At 38.0% G+C, this 23,245-nt stretch overlaps 1 protein-coding gene across 2 annotated transcripts; it reads left to right on the top strand.

Moving 5' to 3' along the window:
- Window positions 1–908: 908 nt before the first annotated feature.
- LOC111585898 (uncharacterized protein C18orf63) lies at window positions 909–22,296 on the top strand. Of its 2 annotated transcripts, XM_023295533.3 has the most exons (14): window positions 909–1,186; window positions 2,276–2,404; window positions 2,508–2,586; window positions 4,056–4,112; window positions 4,281–4,392; window positions 8,693–8,734; window positions 8,840–8,916; window positions 9,138–9,250; window positions 10,447–10,543; window positions 11,657–11,742; window positions 11,866–12,052; window positions 16,324–17,049; window positions 18,119–18,196; window positions 21,477–22,296. In XM_023295533.3, exons 2-14 carry the CDS (start codon window positions 2,277–2,279, stop codon window positions 21,597–21,599), a joined length of 1,905 nt encoding a protein of 634 aa, XP_023151301.2. In that variant the 5' UTR covers window positions 909–1,186; window position 2,276; the 3' UTR covers window positions 21,600–22,296. The 2 variants fall into 2 exon arrangements, with proteins under 2 accessions (XP_023151301.2, XP_023151302.2); XM_023295534.3 differs by lacking the exons at window positions 909–1,186; window positions 2,276–2,404; window positions 2,508–2,586; window positions 4,056–4,112; window positions 4,281–4,392 and adding an exon at window positions 4,855–5,315 and having other exon boundaries at window positions 21,477–22,295.
- The last annotated feature ends 949 nt before the right edge of the window (window positions 22,297–23,245 follow it).

Genomic DNA, 23,245 nt, shown 5'->3' with positions numbered 1-23,245 from the left:
CAATAAATAATAAATACATTAAAAATACATTAAATTAAAACCAGTTCATATTCACTTAAATAATTTCAATTTAATTTTATTTTTTCTGTCCGAAGGTAAGAGTTTTAGGAGTTGTGTTTTATTTTGAAATCCCGCTCTGCTCTTCCTGGTGTGAGCGGGTCGGTCTGCGTATGCTTCACGGCCTCTCCCAGCTCCTGGCACTGGCATTCTGAGCCCGCCCCCCTCCGTCCCGCCGCCGCTCCTATTGGCTGCCCCCTCCCTCACCGCTGGCTGTGGGGGTCTGTGATTGGTCGGCTGGCCGCCTGTCGTCATGTGAACTGTGGGCGAGGACGAGGCTAAAGTTCACCTGAGTCCAGCGTCCAGCTTTCAAGGAAAAACCGCTTCTCACACGAACCTGACTAATTTACATATTAATTATAAGGTCCTACATTACTATTTACTATAGAGATTAACCTGACTAATTTAAATATTAAGCCTAAGACTCTACAGTATTAATATTAATGATATTAATGGAGATTAACTAATTTACATATTGAGAGTTAAAAGTGCGTGTTATTGATGGTGATTGCTTTATTTTTTTCAGCAGTTGTAGATGTCAGTTTCATGTTAACAGTATTAAATCCTAGTTTAGCTTGATATGAATTAGTTTTATAATCTGTTAAATACTAATTTTCATGTATTTCTTTATCTTTATTAGTCTAAAAATGGTCAGATTTAGTGTAAAATACCCACATAGGCTTTTAAACAAGCAGCTATAGTCACTGCGAACTACATAAAAACAAGAAAAACACTTCTGGTATTCACATTTTAAAATAGTAATTAAAAATCGACACTTATAGTTGTGGCCATATTTGCATAAACAAGGAGGAGTGAGAGCTCACTATTTCTTCACCCATCTTTGGCTAAAGCTGCTTAAAAATCGATTTTTTTTTCTCTGAAATTGTCTCTTTTTTGTAATAATTACAGCCAAACTGAGAATCCTGACGGTAAAGAACACCTCTTACAGTCTAGTGTAATTGTAAATTTAAGGTTGGCGGCTTAGATATTAGTGTAAAATTTTAAATAAACGTATTTAGCTAGCCTAGCAGTTAGCCGACTTAGCATTAGCTGCCGCTAGCTTCTTGGTAGCGTTAGCTTGTTTTAGCTACTTGTTAAACTTTTTGTTGGATCAAGGAGGTACAAGGAGGTGAGTGAGACCTATCAAAAGCTTTAAAACCAGTTATTTTAAATAATTAGTACATTTTTGACTTTGTTGTTTGACTTGTAAGGTGTCAAAAATGTCATTTTGATAAGTTAGCTAAAAGTGCTATATTTATCATTCAACTCAATTATGAGTCAGTGACAATACAAAAAGGGATGCAAACAGTATTTTCATTATCATTCAGTCATTTTGCACTTTTTTGTGAGACTAACAGTCATAAATCCAAAGATATTCAGTCTATAGTTATACAAAACAAAGAAAACAATGAATTCTCACATGCAGACAGCTCGAGAATGTTATGAAAATATATCATTTTACAGATTGCTTCACACGTATTGTTTTACATACATACATTTTCTGTCATTCATTTTATGGATTAATTGAGGAAACATTTCAGCCCTAAGTCTTGTGTTTAAGAAGTTTATAACCACCAAATATTAATTATACTTGATATATATATTCATTAATGTTAATTACACCTGATATTTCAGTTGATAAAAGATCTTTAAAGTTCATTTAAACATTGGAAATGTTTTCATTTCGTCTTTGTTTTAGTGTAGATATCTGTTAAACTAAAATCTACCATCACTGAGACGCTTTAGTGTCTCACAGTTTATTTAATCTGTGTGGAATGTCTGAAAAATTCACAAAAATGACGTAGAAAGAGGCAAAAATGGCATAAAAAGAGGCAATAATTACATAAAAATGACAAAAGGAGGAAAAAACAACACAAAAATTACAGAAAGAGGTAAAAAAAATTCCACAAAAAGAGGCAATAATTCCACAAAAATAAAAACGAGACAAAAATGACATAAAATGACACAAAATGACACATAAAGAGGCAAAAATTACACAAAAATTTACACAGAAGTTACCAGTTATCTCTTAACTGGTTGTTTTGGTCTTGTACATTTTACTTAGTTGTTGTTATATTATTGATGTCTTCTACGTTTGGTGTTTTGTCTGCATGTATTTTAATGTTTTTGCTTCATGCTGCGTCCAGATACTATGAACCAGACTCAGTGTTTTGCTGGTAAAGCTGATGGTTGTGTGTCTATGTGTGTTTGTGAGCAGGATGAGTGGAGGCATCCAGCAGTCGCTGTTTTTCCTCGGACTTCCAGATCTGAAGAAGTTGGTCTGTGTCACTCTGAGTCTTCAGGATGAGGACGAGGAGCCGAGGAGCAAACAGATCAAGACCTGCAGGTGAACGACGCAGCGTTAGTTAGTGGTTTTCCAGCTCAGACTGAAGGACAGTGCCGTGTTTTCCCGGTTCCCCTGAATGCAGCGTTCTGATGTTTCCTCACAGGGAGCTGCTGCTGCTGTTCTCTGAGGTTCTGGCTTCTCCAGCTCTGGACTCCTTCACCGACATCACAGTGGTCATGGCTGTAAGAAACACAGACACACTTCAACTCTCAACACCGTTAACTCTGTCACACAAAAATCGGCAAAAATGACACAAATATAGGCAAAAATGACACAAAAATAGGCAAAAACAACACAAAAATAGGCAAAAACAACACAAAAATAGGCAAAAATTGCACAAAAAGATTCTAAACTGACACAAAAAGTCACAAAAATGACAAAAGAACATGCAAAAATGACACAATGAAACACAAAAATGACCCAAAAAGAGGCAAAAAGACACAAAATGACACAAAAACAGAAAAAAAAGACAAAATACACAAAAAGGCACAAAGATTACGCAAGAAGATGTAAAAATAAGACAACAATGATGCATAAAGTTGCAAAAAATGACACAAAATGACAAAGAACAATGTAAAAATAACACAAATAAGGCAAAAAATTACATAAAAATAGCAAAAAGAGGGAAAAATGATGCAGTAATTGACAAAAAATGACAAAAATGGGGCAAAAACGACACAAAAGAGGCAAAAATGACACAAAGGGAGACAGTAATTACACAATAAAGACAATAAAGATGTAAAAATGACAAAAACAGGTAAAAATGACTCAAAAAGAGGCAATCATTACACAAAAAGACACAAGAAGAGGAAAGAATTACACAAAAGCGGCAAAAATGACAGAAAACTGACATAAAGAGGCAGAAATTATGCAGAAATACACAAAAATACACAAAACAGGCAAAATAACATAAAAAGAGGCAATAATGACACAAAAATGACATAGAAAGAGGTAAAAAAAAAAAAAAAGCACAAAAAGACTTCTTCCACTATCAGACTGTGTGTTTGTGTTGCTAATGTGTGCGTTTGCGTGTCGACCCTTCCCTAGCGGAGACACGCAAACAAAATCGTTGGTCTGAATTCCAGACATTCCCGTTTAATCACACACACACACACACACACACACACACACACACACACACACACACACACACACACACATTGTGTAACATAAACATGTATCTGACTCTGCTCTCATTATCCTGCTGAGTGGGTCCAGGTCACAGAGAAAACCTAAAAAATAACACAAAAGGACAAACAAATGACACAAAAAGACAAAAGTGACACAAAAACAGCACAAAAATGTACAAAAACATTTACAAAATGAGAAAAAATGGCACAAAAATGTAAAAAGTTATGCAAGAATGGCACAAAAAGACAAAAATGACACAAAAAGACAAAAATTACACAAGGACGGCACAAAAAGATACAAAAAATTACACAAAAATCTCACAAAATGACAAAAATGGCTCGAAGGATAAAAAAAGTTTTTTATCCTGTTTTCCGTCTCGCTTTTTGGACATTTTTAGTTGTTTTAAAATGTTCTCCATAAATAAACAAATATCAGCTATCAGCTATAGAATGTTTGATTTTTAAAACACTAAACAGATGAAGGTTCTGCAAAAACTCCTCTCCTTCTTCTTCTTGTGCAGATTTCTTTTTTCCAGAGAGGAATCCTCCAGATGTTTGGAATCAGACACAGACTGCAGGTGGGATTAGAAGATTCATAGATTAATAGATTTATAGATTCATAGATTTATAGATTAAAGGATTAATAGATTTATAGATTAATAGATTAATACATGGACTAATGGTTGTGATTAAATCTGAGTCTGATGTGTGTATGTTGTGTCTCTGTGTATGTTGTGTGTGTGTAGCTGGGCTCTCCGCAGTGTGTGTCTCCAGGTGTCCTCCAGTGTTGTGTGTCCTTCTCTCTGGTCACCAGGTTGTCTCCCAGCTGGAACAAAGCAGGACGCTACCTGATCTCAGGTAACTCCTCTCTGATTGGTTAATCTAAAACTACCTGATCTCAGGTACCTCCTCTCTGATTGGCTAATCTGTTGGTTTCTTAACTTCCTCTCTGCTCACTTTTCTGTGTCGCTCCACGTTGGATCTAGAGAAGTTTCTATGTCACAAATCAGAACCGCATCATTTTTGTCGTTTCGTGGCGTTGTGTCATTTTTGTGTCTTTGAGACATTTTTTGTCATTTCCTGCCATTATTGAGTCGTTTTTGGGGGATTTTGGTGTCATTATTTTTGTGCAATTTTTGTGTCATTTTTATCTTTTTTGTGTCACTTTGTGCCATTTTGTCATCTTGGTGTTATGGGAAGTGTGATTTTTGAGAACCCCAGTGAGAATTCACAGAGAGGTAGACAGGTGGGTGTAATCAGATTCCTTTATTTTGAATCAACCAATAATTAGACACTACGGCCAGAAACTTACTAACGTAGGGGAGGAGGGCAGGAAGGCAGGAGGGCAGGAAGGCAGGAAGGCAGGAAGGCAGGAAGGCAGGATCCTGAGGCTCAGCAGTCCGGGACAGAGCTGGTCGGTACAGTCCGGGGGGGGCAGGTCTTCTATCTGGAGGCCTCCTGGAGTTCCTCAGTCCAGAGGCAACTTAGGAGGAGGTCCAGGACCTCTGTCTGGAGGTTTCCCTGAGACGTGGCATGCAGCTCCGTAGACCAGTCTGGCGACACGCTTGCATCGCAGTAACTCCCAGTGCAAACAGTGTTCCCTCCATGAAAACAGTACAATCCCACACCACATGCAGTGCAGCGTGAGGCTCACAATTAAAGCCCCGGTGATGGTGATTAACCACAGCTGTTCTCCCTCTGCACTGATCACCAGCCAACAGAAGCTCATGTACCAACAGCAGGAATGGGGGGGTCACATGCTGTCCATGACGCTCGGGCCGGTAATGTGTCGTTTGTCTGTTTTTGTGTCAGTTTTGTCTTTTCAAGCCATTCTTTGTGTCATTTCCTGCCATTATTGTGTCGTTTGTTTTTTCAGACTATTTTGTCTTAGTTTTTGTGTTTTTGTTCCATTATGCCATTTTTGTGCCATTTTTGTGTAATTTCATACCATTATTGTGTTGTTTTTGTGTCTTTTTGAGCCATTGTGAATTTTTTTGTGCTTTTTTTTGCTTTTTTGTTACATTTTTGTGTCATTTTTGTCTGTTCAAGCCATTCTTTGTGTCATTTTCTGCCATTATTGAGTCTTTTGTGTCTTTTTTGTGCCATTTTTTGTCATTTCGTGCCATTATTGTGTCATTTTGTGCTATTTTTTGTCACCTTTGTCATTTTTGTGCCATTATTCAGTTTTTCTGTGCCATTTTGGTGTGATTTTTGTCTTTTCAAGCCATTTTTTTGTTTCTTTTTGTGCCATTTTTGTGTCATTTTTTATCTTGTTGTCCTTTTTTTGGGTCACTTTGTGCCATTTTTGTGCAAATTTTTGTCATTTCCTGCCATTATTGTGTCTTTTTGTGTCACTTTTGTGTCAGTTTTGTCTTTCTGTGCCTTTTTTTTGTCATTTCATGTCATTATTGTGTCATTTTTATGTTTTTGTGCCATTTTTTGTCATTTCGTGCCATTATTGTGTCATTTTGGGCTATTTTTTGTCACCTTTGTCATTTTTGTGCCATTATTCAGTTTTTCTGTGCCATTTTGGTGTGATTTTTGTCTTTTCAAGCCATTTTTTGTTTCTTTTTGTGCCATTTTTGTGTCATTTTTTATCTTTTTGTCCTTTTTTTTGGGTCACTTTGTGCCATTTTTGTGCAAATTTTTGTCATTTCCTGCCATTATTGTGTCTTTTTGTGTCATTTTTGTGTCAGTTTTGTCTTTCTGTGCCATTTTTTTTGTCATTTCATGTCATTATTGTGTCATTTTTATGTTTTTGTGCCATTTTTTGTCATTTCGTGCCATTATTGTGTCATTTTGGGCTATTTTTTGTCACCTTTGTCATTTTTGTGCCATTATTCAGTTTTTCTATGCCATTTTGGTGTGATTTTTGTCTTTTCAAGCCATTTTTTGTTTCTTTTTGTGCCATTTTTGTGTCATTTTTTATCTTTTTGTCCTTTTTTTTGGGTCACTTTGTGCCATTTTTGTGCAAATTTTTGTCATTTCCTGCCATTATTGTGTCTTTTTGTGTCATTTTTGTGTCAGTTTTGTCTTTCTGTGCCATTTTTTTTGTCATTTCATGTCATTATTGTGTCATTTTTATGTTTTTGTGCCATTTTTTGTCATTTCGTGCCATTATTGTGTTGTTTTTCGGACTATTTTTGTGTCGTTTTTGTGTCATTTTGTGCAATTATTGTGTTGTTCGAACCGACCGTGTCATGCAAGATGTGCTCTTTTTGAGTAATATTTGGGAAAAGGAACCACTAAAGAGTAAAACCGTTTTAACAACACGACAGGTGGTGTTTCAGGTCGGTGTTGTGCTCTAACATACTTTATCTAAAGGCCTCAATACAGATGTTTTAGACTCGTTTCCAGCTTAAACAGACGCTGCTGTTTAGAGACGTCTAGTTGCTCGAGAAGAAAATCTCAGCTTTGGTTTTCTGTCTGTTTATTTGTTTAAGGAGGGCTTTAAGGACTTTACAGATTAGATAAATGGAGGAAGTGGTACAAAAGTATCCGTGTACAGATTTGCCACCAGTTTTATTGCCAGAAACAAAGACAAAAAAAACTTAACTGCCTTTAATATCACTGACGGACTCTTGGCGTTGGAATGACTGTGCTGTTTTCTGTCGGCCTCAGCTGCAAAGTCCAAGCCATAATCGCTGCTCTCATGCAGGATACCTGTAGTGTATCAGGGCCAAGGTTTGGCCGTCGTGTTTGTGTGTTTGATCAAAGTCGCAGCTGAGTGTTGCAACACCCGGTCGAGCCTTCACCTCGGACCAACTCTGACATAAAATAGATGTGTGTGTGTGTGTGTGCGTGTGTGCGTGTGTGCGTGTGTGCGCGTGTGCGTGCGTGCGTGTGTGTGGGCGTTTACAGCAGTGTGCCGAGTCAAACAGAAGAGCTTCTACAGAGTCTGAAGGAAATCTGTTGTCAAACCGAGTTCAAAGAAAAATTAAAAAATTAAACTTGTCGAAAAAATTATTTAGAATTAAAGACTAATAATTCTTTGTGTTGTTAACAAATAACTAATAGCAGCTAAAACTACAACGTCTCCTTTTTACATTTATATTTCTAATTGTGTTCACTAACTAAGATGCAACATGTACATAAATTAACCTGGACACGTTGGAATCACTGACCCGACTCATGACTTGGACTTGAGTGGGATTCAATTAATGAATGTCATGACTTTTTACAAATCAAAAAGAAAAACTTGCTAACTTGATCTGGACTTAACCTTCAATAACTGCACTTGAAATTTGACCTTAATTGGGACTAGACTTGAGACATGCTAGCCTTAACTGGAGACTTGATTTAAGGCTTGAGTGCAGACTTGACTTGGGACTTGTTAGTCTTCACTAGGGGCTTTGAACTGGGACATGACTTAGGACTTAGCCTAGGACCAGACTTGGGACTTTTGACACAGGTCTTGAATTTGGGCTTGACTTAGGACTGGACTTGGGAGTTGTTAGTCTTAACTTGGTGCTTGAATAGGAATAGGACTAGTGTTTTTATTCTTAACTTGGAGCTTGATGTAGGGTTCGAATTGGAACTTGATTTAGGACTTTTTAATCTTGTATCAAGTCTTAAATTGGGCTTTGACTTGTGATTGGACTTGAACTTAAAACATGTTGGCCTTGACTCAGGTCTGGATTTGGGACTGGACTTGGGGCTTGTTCGACTTGACAGGGGTCTTGATTTGGGACTGGACTTGGGACCTTTTACTCTTGACATGGTCTTGATTTGGGACTGGATTTAGATTAGGTAAGACTTGACTCAGGTCTTGATTTGGGTCTGGACTAAGATCATATTCGACTTGACCTGGGTGTTGATTTGGGACTGGACTTAGAGCATGTTAGTCTTGACTCAGGTCTTGATTGGGTACTGGACTTCAGACTCGTGGAACTGGACTTGGGATTTGACTCCTTTAAAGCATGACGATTGCTAACGCATCATGATGACAGTGTTTGATCACAATGCACTGACACGCTAACATGCTAACAGGTCAACGTGCTAACTTGCTAACAGGTTACTTGCTAACATGCTAACAGGTTAATGTGCTAACATGCTACCAGGTCAACGTGCTAACTTGCTAACAGGTTAATGTGCTAACTTGCTAACAGGTTACATGCTAGCAGGCTAACTTTAGCCTTCACTGTGTGTTTGTTGTTAGGAAAAGACTTCCTGACTGAAGGAGGGAGGCTCAACGCTGTCAGTAAGTTCATTCAACCAGTTTATATCTTTTACCTTCTGTTTTTTTTAAGTATTTCTCTGACGGTGATGAAATAACCTGATAAAATGATATAAATGTGCTTGTTAGGTCTGGAGCTGAGCACCAGCGAGGGTCAGCTGTGCATCAGTGTTGAAGCTAATGCTGTCCGACTGCCTCTGACTACAGTAGGAGAACAAAACACTGACCTGACTAATTAAAGTAGTTAATTAGACAACTATAAAGGCTAAGTTCAGACCGGTCATGAAACTAATTTACAGTCTAACAATAAAACTAGTTCTGGGTGATGGTGTACTGGGTGAGGAAACATAAAGTGAATGTGGGACAGAAAGTCGTAAACAGAAATCCTGCAGTGAGAACAATACCAGTGACGGTGTTCTGGTCCCAGCTGGAGGACTTCGACCTGCCCCCGCTGGTCCTGAGGAGGTTCTGCAGCGATCCGGACTCCGTCCTCGACCCCACTTCCACCGGAGGAGCCCTGTGGTGTCACGTCCTGCCCAGGTAGGATGGCGCCACCCGCTGGACGCGACACAAACAACACCAGACTAAGCTTTGAAATGGAGAAGACAAACCTCAGAACTTGACTTTTTAACCTTCTGAACCCAAGAACCCACTGCCACATTTGAATGGAGGGTTTTACTGGGAAAAAAATCACATAAATTACACCATTTATCAGCCAGAAACTGTTAAAAAAAAATAAAAAAACTCAGCTTAACATTGTGGTGTGGTGTGTGAGTCGTTTTGGAGAATTTTTGACTCATTTTAACCACGAGTCGTTTGGAGGATGTTTTTGACTTATTTTGACCATATTTTGGGGAATTCTTTACTTTTTTTGACAACATTTTTAGTCATTTTGGAGAATTTTTGACTTGTGTCCACATTTTAGTCATATCAGAGAATTTTTTTACTTATTCTCACCACTTTTTACATCAATTTGGAGAATTTTTAACTTACTTTGACCACATTTTTGGGAATTTTGGAGAAATTTGACTTATTTTGTCCACATTTTGAGTAATTTTGGAGAATTTCTTTGACTTATTTTGACCCCATTTTGAGCAATTTTGGAGACTTACTGACGTGTCCATATTGGAGAATTTTGTGACCTATTTTAATCAAATTTTGAGTCATTTTTGAGAATTTTTGACTTATTTTGACCACATTTTGAGTCATTTTGGACAGAATATTGTCAGTTTGGGCAATTTTTATGTATTTATTGTTACTTTTGCCCAATTTTAAATCATTTCTGGGCAATTTTTGGGTTGTTTTGGACATTTTAATCAGTTTTACTGCATTTAAATCTGCTAAAAACATCATCATTTACAGATGTTTGCTGTCATTTAGAAAGGATGTTCCTGGCTGTATTCTGACGGCTGACAGATGAAGTTCTGTTTTTTGGTTTTAAACTGTCTACAGTAGGTACAGACACTGATTTTTATTTAGATTTTTGGACACGTTGAGAACAATTTTTAACTGTGTCATACTACACTGGAGACATCTTTTATGTCCAGTCCTGGTTGTTCTGTTCCCATTGAGGAGCAGGACTTTAGATTGCAGTGAGAAATGAACCAATGTTGGTTAAAACTGTCAGGAAGCTGCTCAGGGTTCAGTAAATGGTTCAGTGTTATTCCGACTGTGAGCAGCAGGTGGAGCTGCAGGCCTGGTTGATTTGTGGTGCGTTTGTGTTTGTGTGTTTTCAGCATGAAGAAAGGTGAGATCATCAGCATCAGCCGCCAGCTGCCCAGAGATGGACCGTTCAGCAGCTACAGGGAGCTGCAGAACCACTGGAACCGCCTGGTATTCAGCCGTTCATCACCAAAGCTAGACCAGACAGAGCTAGAGCAGGTTGGCATGGCAACGGGAAACTCGACAGACTGGATCTGAGGCGACGTGAAGATAGAAGACAGAAATCACAAAATATCCGATTTAAAGCCTGGAAACTGACACCAGACTGTTTATTCTGTAATTAAATCAAACCTGACTAAAGTTGTAATTTGTTCATCTAAAGCCTCATTTATATTACACTCAAATTAATTATTTCATATTTCAAATGATGATGATTAATTCTTTCATGTTTGACAATAAAAAAAATAAAACTGAACATAATTATATATATTTACATTGGGTGGGGCTGTAAAATTGCAAATTTTTGCTGTCTTTAAATCATTATTGTAGACATAAAATAATAAAAAAATTAATGTTTTTAAAATCACAATAATAAAAAAAATTTAAGGTATTAAAATCACAGAAAAAATGAAATAATTTACATGTTGGCTGGAAAAAAGAAAAAAAAGGCCAATACTGTGAATACTGTCCACATCAAAAAACTGTATTTTTGAAAATAGTAATTTGTTCTTCTACAATGTGAGACAATAAAATTACACATTACATTGTAATTTTTTGTAATTTTTGACTGGCAGCTGTCATTTTCAACATGTTTTTCTCATTCAGGTCATTTTTGAGATATTGATGTTATTTTGACCAAAATTTTTGTAATTTTGGAGATTTTTTGACTTACTTTGACCAAATTTTGAGTCGTTCTGGAGAATTTTTTTTTTTTTTTTTTTACCAAATTTTGAGTCATTTCAAAGAATTTTTGACCTATTTTGGCAAAATTTTGTGGAATTTTTTACTTATTTTTACCACATTTTGAGTCATTTTAGAATGTTGTCAGTTTGGACAATTTGTATTTATTTATTTTTATTTTTACCCGACTTTAAATCATTTTTGGGAAAATTTTAGATTGTTTTGGACATTTTAATCAGTTTTACTGCATTTAAATCTGCTAAAAAATACCACTGTTTTAGAGGTTCGCTTTTGTTTTTGCAGTTTTTACAGTTTTTTAGTGATGGTCCTGGTAATATTCTGACAGCTGACTGATAAAGTTTTATTTTATTGCCTTTTTTCCAGTATGGTTACAGACTCCCGGAGCTGCCGGAGCAGGAGGTGGTTTACTGCAGCATCTACTTCAGGCTGGTGGGACAGAAACTCTTCACGTATCCTGAAGTTACTGATTGGATTAATCAGAAGCCTTAATGCCACTTTAACCCTCTGAACTCCAAGCAGCAGCTGCTTTTAGGCAGTTTTGGCCCATTTCCTTTAACCTCCATCCTGACCAGATACCCTCTGAGCTGCATCCGCCTGCAGCCGGTGCAGCGCTGCCCTGGGCTCGACCTGCAGGGGGCGCTGGCCTCCTTTCAGACCGACATCAGGGCTCGACTGCTGACTGTGTGCGGCTTCCCAGCAAGACTGAGCAGCAAACCCTGTTTCCACACAGTCGGCCTGAAGACGGCGGCATCTCTGCAGGTAAACTCAGAACCACGACGGAGGCAGAAGCATTTGGCTTTTCTCAGATATATCGGTTTTCTTCAGAAATATTTTTCTTGTGTAAAGAGACCACAAATTCATCCAGTCTTCAAGAAAATAACAAAAAACAACTATTCAGAGTCTTTACTTCATTCAAACAACAAATAAAAGTCGTGTTTTTTTCTCTGATTTTGTTCAGATTTGACTTATATTGTAATTTAGGACCAAAAAGTAACTTCTGACCTCATAAATTCCGGGATTTTGACCACATTTAGAGTCATTTTGGAGAATATTTGACCTAATTTGGTAAAATTTTGAGTTATTTTGGAGAATCTTTGACTTATTTTGATAAAATTGTGGAGAACTTTGACTTACTTTGACAAAATTTTGAGTCATTTAAAACATTTTGAGTCATTTTTGAGATTTTTTGACTTCTTTTGACCAAATTTTGAGTCATTTTGGAGAATTTTTGACTTACTTTCAACGATTTTTGATTCATTTTAAACATTTTTTGATGTATTTTGAATCATTTTTGATTCATTTTGAATTTTTTTTGATTAATTTTGATCGATTTTTGATTCTTTTGAATGATTTTTGATTAATTTTGAACTATTTTTGCTTTATTTTGAGCAATAGTTGACTAATTTTTACTGATTTTTGTTAGTGATACTCTGTGAAACTACAGTTCTATACCTTTAAAATGCGGAGTTTGCTTGACTACAGTTCTACTTCTTAGTCTGTTTTCTTTCTTTTCGGATTCACTCTCATGCTGTTAAATGCAGAATATTTTATAAAAGACATTTCCCACGTTGTAAAATCCTCACCAGCAGTTTTATGAGGGCAGCTTTGGAATTCATTTTCCAGATACAGATGTTTCTGTGTGTCCAGAGGTTATTTTTGATTAAAAAGAAAAGTGTTGGGGATGCATGTCTTTATCCTGGCAGCCAATGAAAAGCTCTGCCTCTATTTATTTCCCTCATAGAGAAAGCAGATTTCTCATAAAGACGATAACCAGAATATTACTCATCTTCTCAAGGCCTCGTTGTGAAGCCGCAGGTTGAAAGTCGTTCATCATTGTGTTAAGAAGCCTTGGAAAACACTTTCTGCAGATAAAATGCAGGTTATGAAAAACAGATGACTTTTTTCTCCATTCATTTCCATGTGTTTTTTCTCCCATGAGATCAGAGTAAAATATCTCTGTTAGCGTTTAATAGTTTTAATATATGTGTTCATTCACTTCCAGTTCCCTGAGCAGCTCTAAACCCTCGGTCAGGTCTACAGATGAAACCAGCCCTGCAGTGAAGCAGCTGGAATTAAAGTTATTTCTCATGTCAAGGGGAAAAAGGTGTTTCTTATTCACGAGGTGCAGCTGAAGAGTATTTTATCAGCCAGAGAAACTCACGGTGATAAAACATCCGCAGAGATCGATTCAGTTCTCACAGAATAAAACTAAAATATTTATGGTGTTCAGTAGAAAACGAGAAAAGCTGAAAAAGTCTCTGTAGACCAGTGGTTCTCAAATTTTTTCTGTCGGGCCCCCCTTCGGAGGACAAAAAACTTACGCGACCCCCCACCCATAACTTTGTGTGTGTATATATATATATATATATATATATATATATATATAAACTGTTTTAATATTAAAACATGAATATGCAGGGCTGTGTTATTTTATCTGATTCCATTTTGTTGTTTTTCACAGTAAAGATCAGGGGTGTCAAACTCATTTTAGTCCAGGGACCACATAAATCCAATCTGATCTCCAGTGGGCCCCACCAGTAAAATCACAGTATAATAACCTATAAATAACCACAACTCCAACTTTCCCCTTTGTTTTAGTTCAAAAATAGTACATTCTGAAAATATTCACATTTAATGAAGTATCTTTTTACAAAATATTATGAACCTGAAATTTCTTATGGAAAATACGTTCGGTTTCAACAGTAGCCTATTATGTCTCAGTTCATCATTTACACATGCATTCTAACTGCCAGATAACAGTTTATCTACAAAAACACAAAACATTCAGTCACAGGTATCTGGAACTGAACAATCTAGTATTTTACTTCATGATCAGAGCAACTTGTCAAGTTCTAGAAATTATTTTAAATTTACAGCTTTACAAATTTACAATTTACAGTTAATGTTGTTGTGATTTTTATCATTTGTAAAGTCGTCCCGTGGGCCGAAATGGACCGTCTGGTGGGCTGGTTTTGGCCCGCAGGCCGTATGTTTGACATTGCTGGTAAAAACAATCGGAGGAGATGAGCCGAGTACGTGACGTGATCAAGTACGCTGGTGTTCTGACTGCACATTAACGATGCATTCTCCCGTTCTCTGGAGTCTGTACTTCGGAGTCTGAACGGCCAGTGCATGTACCATAGGTATATACAGAAGATCATTATTATTCATATTTTTTATATCTATGGCATATACAGTCTATGGGGTCAGCACAATTTCAGTATTGTTGTACGCCGCGAAAAACAGGCCGACGTTAAAACAATAGTTCAGCTAAATAGTTCCGTGTTGAAGGACCTTTTCCTCCCAGTTGACCGTGCCCCCCCTGACATGCCTCTGCGCCCCCACAGGGGGGCGCGCCCCACTATTTGAGAAACACTGCTGTAGACTGAGCTGAATTTAAGCCTCTGGTAGGAGAAGCTGAAGTCTGTTAAACACTGAACGAAGGGAAGCTGGTTCTGTTTTTAGGTTGATAAAATATTGTGAGAGCCAGTTAGAAAACAGTTCCACATTATTTATATAGGACCTTTAAACCTCTTGGTCGACAATCCAACTTTCTCCAATGGTTATGAGTCCAAAGGAGTCAGCTGGGGTTGTTCAACATCTGATTAGGACGTCTCCTGGTCACATTTCTTTGGACAGTTTTTGGGTAACTAGGAGTAGACTCTGAGGCACACCCTGAAATCACTGGAGGGTTTACACGAGAAATGACACTAAACCTGTACAAAATGATTCAAACATGGTCCAGAATTACTGAAAATTTGTCCAGAATGACGCAAAAAAATTTCCCAAATGGCACAAAACCTGTGCACAATGATTCAAATATTAAACAAAACGACACAAAACTTTTCATAATTATCCAACAAGACACGAAACCTGTCCAAAAGGACTTAATAAGTGACTCAGAAATTGTCTAAAATGTCACAAAACCTTTACAGAATGTCTAAAAAAATATCCCAGTGACACAAAACCTGTGCAAAATTCTTCAAATATTGAACATAATGACATAAATTTTTTCAAAATAACTCAAAAAAATGCAAAAAATGTTGTGAAACTCATTCGAAATGACTGAAAATCATCCCAAATGTGATTAAAAAAAAACCTGTTCAAAATTACTCAGAAATGGTTCAAAATGACACAAACCTGTTCAAAGTGACTGAAAAATAGTTCCAAATGGCACGAAACCTGTGTAAAATTATTCAAATATTGTCCAAAAAGTGCTAAAACTTGTTCAAACTGTTACAAAAATCGTGCAAAATGTCCAGAATGGCTTAAAAAATGTCTGGAATGCTGCAAAAAATGTCCAAAATGTGATAAAACTTGTTCAAAATGACTCAAAAATTGTCCAAAATACAGTCAGAATCATGCAGAATAACTGAGACGTGGTCAGTGATGCTGTCAGGGAGTTTCTTTGTATCTGTTGCTGTTCTCCACCTGTCCACCAGGTGTCCTCAGTCCTCCTACTTCCTGTCATCTCGCCTGTTTCTGGTTCTCTGATCAGATCACCACCTGGTTCCTGTTCAGCCTCAAAGCTTCTGTTCTCACTCTCAGGTTAATCAGAACTAAATGTTTTGTTTTTCTGTTTTCGCTGCAGTGTTGTCGTTTATTTAATGATGAAATGCTTTCATTTCAACTGTAACTGAGAGTTTAATTCTGCTGCGTTTACTGCGAGTGAAATCAGAATTATTTAAAGGAACAACAAAGATTCAGGACTTCTGTTGGACAAATTGTTTGTTTTACGTAAATTTTTAGTGTCTTGTTTTTATGGCTGCACTGTTGGATGAAATGGAAAGAATCCTGCAATAACCGGAACCCTGCCTTTTACCAAAGTACAGATTTCTGATTTTGAAGTTATTTACAGTTTTCACCAGTGTTTTTATGGTTGATTTTTCTTTTCTTTCCTTTTTTTAAAACCTTTTTTCTGTGTTTTAATGGTTGATTCTCTTAAACAGGAAAAACTTGTAAAATATTCTAAATATTATAGCTAAAATCTTTTATTTTTTTTATTATTATTAATATTCTGGCCTCCTCAGGTGTTGGACGTTGGGCAGATCAACCTCTCCACCTCCACCAGGCCGGTCCTCTCCCAGCTCCCTGCTCCTCCTCCTGCCCAGCCCAGGAGGCCCTCCTTTGGATCGCAGCCGCCGGCCTGGACCCCCGTCTCCCAGCAGGGCGGAGCTGTGCGTCATGGAAGTGGATTTCAGAGCAGAGCGACGCAGGCTTTCCTGCCGCTCTTCCAGCCAGCTTCATCCCTCACCTCCTCCTCCTCCTCCTCGGGTCTCCCTCCTCCTCCTCCTCCCCCAGTAAACCCTCCTCCCAAACTGGTTCCCATCTTCAGGAACAAAACTCCATCGTGTCACGTCAATGTGGCCCTGCTGAGGCTCCAGGAGCAGAGGGAGCAGCTGAGCAGAGCAGCACCGAGGGTGACGCTACCGGCCGTCGGTAAGAAGACTCCCACCGCTCCTCCCCTTCCTCCTTCGTCCCTCCCGGTTCGTCCTCCACCAACCGTCCCAAACTTCAGCCGTCAGCCCAAAGTCAAACGCATCTCCAGCCTCAGTGCTGCTTCGAGGCCCAAACCGAGCCTCATCGTCGCTCTGAAGGCGGACGTCAAGATCAAACCCGAGTCTGGCTCCAGAACCAGCCAGCAGGTTGCCAAGGAAACGCAGGAAAAAGCAAAGGAACGACAACCAGCAACTCAACCTGTGACATCTGCTGACTCTACCCAAATTACCAGAAGGACCGAAACGACTGCAAAACAGGTGAAATTGCGACAAAAACTCAAATTTGGTACAAAAAGCTTGCAAAATTACCCCAAAAAAAGCCAGAATTACCCTGAAAAGTTTAAATATGCCAGCAAAAACATGCAAAATCACCACAAAAATGGCCAAATTTACCACAGAAAGGAGCAAAACTACCACAAAACAGGTGAAATTGCAAGTAAACTCAAATTTGGCACAAAAAATACACAAAATAACCGCAAAACCAGCCAAAATCACCTCAAAAAGCCTTGAAAAACTACCTTGAAAGCCATACAATTTTCCAAATTGACTCAAAATTTGTCCAAAATACCTCAAAAATGATCCTGCATTACTTCAAACAAGTTCAAAACAACTCGTGTTCAAAATTACAATTTATGAATAATTTTACCAAGTTTCAGTCCAGTTTTGAGTCTGTGTTTATCTGTAGAAAGATGTTTCACCATGCTTAATGTATCTCCAATAACTTGCTCCTCTGTTCACTGTTTCTGAGCCATGCTGCATTTATTTTATTCATTCAGGAGGTTATATTGTCATTTCAGTCTGAAATGGTCCAAAAATGGTTTGAAACTTGTCCAAACTAACATAAACTCGTCCAAATTGCCTCAAAATGTGTAAAAAGTAAGAAAAAATATCCAAACTGACTCAAAGATAGATTGAGAAAGAACTCAAAACCTGTCCCAAATTACTGTAAATGAGTTCAAAATGACTTAATATTTTGCCAAAATGATAATTTTTGCATAATTTTGAGTTATTTGAGTCATTTTGACAAACTTTAGTCCGGTTTGGAGTCTCTGCTCATCGTCAGTAGAAAGATGTTTCACCATGCTCAATGTATCTCCACCAACTTGCTGCTGTGTTCACTGTTTCTGAGCCATGCTGCTTTTATTTGACTGATCCAGTAGGTTTTATTTTCTTCATATGAACATTTTGAACTTGTTTTGAGTCATTTTGGACAAATGATCAATGAAAACCAGACTGTTATGTACCATCAGCAGCAACCTTCAGGTTTCCATCCCTACTCTGCTCTGCTCACTAAATAACTCTGTTTTGTTTCTGTGTCATTTTTAAGAAAGTCACTTTTGACGTCAAACCCAAGAAATCCAGATCTGCAGCACGAGACGTGGAGAAAATGGCCCGAAGCAACCAGGTGAGGAGACGAACTGAACTTCATTCTTCTTCATCTGCCTTCAGTCTCTTTCGTGTATTTAATGATCAGAGTTCTACCTTCAAAATGAATATTTCCAGAGTTCCAGGTCCTTGAAGTCCATAGAGGAGAACGTCCCCTGTAGAAAGTTCTAGAGTATACCTACCGACAACTGTAGAAAGTTCTAGAGTAGACCTACCGACAACTGTAGAGAGTTGTCTAGCACTTCCTACAGAGGACGTTCTCCTTTGTTGCTTCCAGTCTTTAAGTTTAGTCTCACTTGGAACATTCCAGGTCATTGACGTCCACAGAGGTGGGTCCAGATTTATCACTTTTAACGGACTTCTTGGATGGATGTAAACCTGATCTGGTGTCAGTTTTTAATGTGTTTCTCCTCCTAAATGTCATATGTCTATCTGCTGTACTGCATAACTACATAAAGGTGAGGCTGATTTTCAGTGGAATCCTCATTAAAGTTAAGTTTAAACCAAGTTGTCTCCTGGTGCAGCGATGCTCTGCTCCCAGTGCTCCTGCAGCTTTCCTCTGTGGACTTTAAAGGCCTGTAACTCTGGAAATACTCACAGTATGAAGGTAAATCTTGGTATAAATATACTAAAGCTAGTGTAGATTAAGGATCAGGTGATTTTGAGAAGGTCAGGTGGGATTTTTTAAAGATTTAGTTGGTTTTATATCTTGGTAAAGAGTGAAAGTTCTTCGTCCACGTCTTGTTTGGATGAAACCAGCAGTGTTCAAGAGGTGAAGCAGCCAAAGCTTTGTTTTAGAACAATGAATTTCCAGCGTTTCCACTTACTGTCCGTGCAGCCGCCTCATAAACGTCCTTCTGGAGGGCCGAGCGCGTTACCGTGATGCATGAGAGAGCGTTAGCGTGATGAATGGCGTACACAGCGTTCTGTCGGTTCCCCTGCAAATATCCATCCGGAGGAGGGCGAGGACCGTTAAAGTGATGGATAGTGAGGAGGAGGTGGGAGCCCACGAGGAGCAGAGCAGATTAATAACAACATTCATCAGTTTTACAGCTCCACTGTGTCTCGGTGCATCGCTGGACACTTTATTCTGCAGCTCCTCTTTCTTATTTTGTGCTCCGTGCAGCAGCCTTTTCTAGATAAATATCAACGTTTACACTCTGTTTTAATAAACGGAACAGATGTCAGGATGTTGAGTGAAGCTGAGAGAGAAGGGAATGAAAAGGATGTGATTATTTTTATTGTTGGGGGATATGTGGTGTTTTTGTCTGGTACATTTAGGGCCTTGTAGTTTTGGTTGGAACTCCACACAAAAGATCTTTACAAAATGATCTACTGTTAATCAATAACTTGGTAAATCCGAATCAGAAATATTTGTTGCTCCCACTCAAAGTCAGACATATAAACAGGACAAACTATATAGATAAGCATAAGTGGAAAATATGAACTAAAATATAAACAAGTTGAAAATTAGGTCTGAAACTATAAACAGAAGCAGAAACAGTATCAGCATAAATGTAAAATGTGTTTCTCCTAAGAAAATAAAGTGTAATATGCAGTCTAATAATTGGGGTAGTTGCATATATATATATATATATATATATATATATATATATATATATATATATATATATATATATATATATATATATAGTTTATAGCATAGCATAACAACATACCTTAGCATAACATAAGATAGCATAGCGTATCATAACATAACGGAGTATAACAGCATAACATAACATAGTTTAACATAACATAGCATAGCATAGCATAACATAACATAGCATATCAGCATAACATAACATAGCATATCATAACAGCATATCATAGCATAACATGACAGTATAAAATAGTGTGTCATAGCGTAACATAACATAGCATAACATAGCATGACATAGCATAGCATTGTGCATCATAGCATGATATGACATAGTATAACATAGGCTATGATAACATAGCATATCATAACATAACATAGTATAACGTGTTATAGGTCCTCGGTGTTACAGTTTTCACAAAGCTCTAAAAAAGCTAATGGAAGCGTTTGCTATGTTAGCAGCAAAATGGCACTAACAGTAATAATTTTGCTGTCGTTGTGGGGACATCCCCCTCAATAATAACCATGATCCACTGGGAGTGCATGAAGACTGTTGTGTTCACTCCTGCAGCCGTAAATAAACCTGGAGGAATGAGAGGCACCTGCTCATTCTCATTGATACACCTGGAAAATTTAGTTTCTAAAATCAGAAGGACAAGATAATCCTGGCAGTGAAAAACTACAGTTGTTATGTTCTGAGCTGCTGATTCAAAGACCAGCCACTGCTGGAATTAGGATTTTTACTGGTGTTCAGCCCAGACAGAAGTTTGTCCAGTCTTGCAGTTTTTCTCCTCTGTTATAACATGTAATTGTTCCTGATGCTCCTGCTGTCTTCTGCTGTTTGTTTCTCTTGTCGGTGGAGATGTGGGACTTGTTGTTGTTGTTGTGTGGGCCGGTGATGGAGGTGTGATGAAGGCCAGCTGGGAGTTTTGAATTCTCCTCCCACAGACTGATTTATCGCCTGTTGTGTTCAACATCTCAGATGATGCGTCTCATTCCAGCATGTCTAACCGACTGGCAGTAAATATGAGCATGTTGGCTTCTGCATGTTGACATTAATTAACTCATTAGGAACGGATTAAAGAAATGTTTCTGCATGGTTTTGATCATAGCGTGCATTCACATTAGAACATCCTAGCTTAGTGTCAGCATTAGAGAATCCTAGCTTAGTGTTAGCATTACAAATCCTAGTTTAGTTTTCGCATTACAAATTGTAGTTTAGTGTTAGTATTACAAATCCTAGCTTAGTGTTAGCATTACAAAATCTGAGTTTAGTGTTAGCATTACAAAATCTGAGTGTAGTGTTAGCATTAAAGAATCCTAGCATAGTGTTGGCATCAGAAAATCTCAGCGTAATGTTAGCATTAGGAAATCCTAGTCTAGTGTTAGCATTAGAAAATCCTAGATTAGTAAATCTCAGCGTAGTGTTAGCATTACAAATCCTAGCGTAGTGTTAGCATTACAAATCCTAGCGTAGTGTTAGCATTAGAAAATCCTAGTTTAGCATTAGTATCAGGTAGCTATATCTGTCAAAACTTGATGCTACAGTGTAGATGATTGCACTGTGGGTCTTAACCCTAATATTTGAATTATTCAGATGAATCTATATAATAATAATCCTGTACTTCTGCGTCTCTACTGTTTTTGTTGTCGTGTTTCTCAGATTTTCTGTCTGTTTTCTCCTCCTGTCGTCCTCCAGCTGTCCAGGCTGAACTGTGCCACTCTGCTGCTCTGGTTGAAGGAGAGACGAGTTTCTGTCGGAGCCAAATACAAGAAGGAGGACCTGATGCTGAAGGTTATGAGCTTCCTCGCCGAGGCCTAACTCACACTAACACACTAAAACACACACTAAAACACACACTAAACACATACTAACACACATTAACATACTAAAACACACTAAACACACGCTAACACACTCTAACACACCCTAATCTGTCTGTTTATCTCCTCTAACTGAGCAGTTTCTCCAGAGTTAATTCTGGCGTCAGATAAAGTCCAGCAGAGACTCAGAGAACCACAAAGTGAAATCTGAGCTGATGGAGGTTTTTTCTGGTTCACTGATGTCGCCTTGGTTCCATTTTTCTGGGTTGTGAAGTTTCAGACTGTTCATTAGTTTGTTCAAAGTGTGATTTCTCTTTCTCTTTAACGTCTCCTGATGTTTCTACGGCGACAGGTTCAAGGTTCTGCTGTAGAAATGAGTTTTATTCCTCTGAAGTTTTAAATTATTCCACGTTAAACAGTCGGTAAAATATGTGTTGTTCAAAAAATGTTAATGTTTTTTGTTCAGGAATGTGCAGTTCTATTTATTTACTGTAAAGATAATTTAAAAAATAACTGATTGATTAAAAGCTAAAATGTGCAGCTAGATGGTTTAATAAGTCTTCAGTTGTTTGTGTGTCTTACGTCTGCAGGGCTAACCAGAGGTGATCGATCACCTCAGAAGATGAACCTCGATCACCACTGAGGAGATCAGTGGTTCATCCTCATTTTATTCACAGGAATTAGGCTAATCTCGCTACATGAACCAGGTAGTGATGAATTCATGAGAAAATGGGAAATTTAGGTATTTTATTAAAACCTGAAAGATCATTTTAGTAAAAATTTCCTTTAGTGTACAATCAAGACTAGGGATGCTAATAGCTAGCGTATTGATGCTAGTAACTTGCCTATTGATGCTAGTGGCTAGCCTATTGATGCTAGTGGCTAGCCTCTTGATTCTAGTTACCAGCCTATTGATGCTCATGGCTAGCCTAGGGATGCTAATAACTGGCGTATTGATACTTGTAACTAGCCTATTGATGCTCATGGCTAGCCTAGGGATGCTAATGACTAGTGTACTGATACTAATAACCAGCCTATTGATGCTCATTGCTAGCCTAGGGATGCTAATAACTAGCCTATTGATACTAGTAACTAGCCTATTGATGCTAGTGACCAGTCTAGGGATGCTGCTGGCTAACCTATTTATGCTAGAGGCTAGTCTATCGATGGTAGTAGCTAGAATGTTGATGCTAGTGGCTAGCCTATTGTTCATAGTGATTAACTTTAGGATGTCAGAGACTAACATAGAAATCCTAATGACTAGCCTATGCATGCTAGTGACTAGCCTATAGATCCCAGTGATTTATGTAGGAATGCTAGTGATTAGCTGAAGAATTCTAGTGTTCAACCTAAGGATGCTAGTGGCTAGCCTATTGATACTAGTGGCTCGCCTGTTAATACTACTAACTAGCCTATTGATGCTAGTGGCTAGCCTATTGTTCATAGTGATTAACCTTGGGATGTTAGAGGCTAACCTAGAGATTGTAGTGACTAGACTATGCATGCTAGGGACTAGCCTATAGATCATAGTGTTTTATGTAGGAATGCTAGTGATTAGCTGAAGGATTATAGTGTTCACCCTAAGGATGCCAATGACTAGCCTTAGGATGCTAAATATTAGCCTAACATTGCTTACCACTAGCC

This window comes from Amphiprion ocellaris, chromosome 22, assembly GCF_022539595.1.
Source record: "Amphiprion ocellaris isolate individual 3 ecotype Okinawa chromosome 22, ASM2253959v1, whole genome shotgun sequence".
NCBI lineage: Eukaryota > Metazoa > Chordata > Actinopteri > Pomacentridae > Amphiprion > Amphiprion ocellaris.
This window is presented reverse-complemented; position numbering and strand designations above follow the sequence as displayed.

Excerpts from the sequence above, each read along its gene's own strand:
- LOC111585898 (XM_023295533.3), top strand. The coding sequence starts at position 2,277 with ATGAGTGGAGGCATCCAGCAGTCGCTGTTTTTCCTCGGACTTCCAGAT. Across the intron at positions 4,393-8,692 it reads AGGACGCTACCTGATCTCAG|GAAAAGACTTCCTGACTGAA; the intron begins GTAACTCCTCTC and ends GTTTGTTGTTAG. Across the intron at positions 17,050-18,118 it reads CCGAAACGACTGCAAAACAG|AAAGTCACTTTTGACGTCAA; the intron begins GTGAAATTGCGA and ends GTCATTTTTAAG.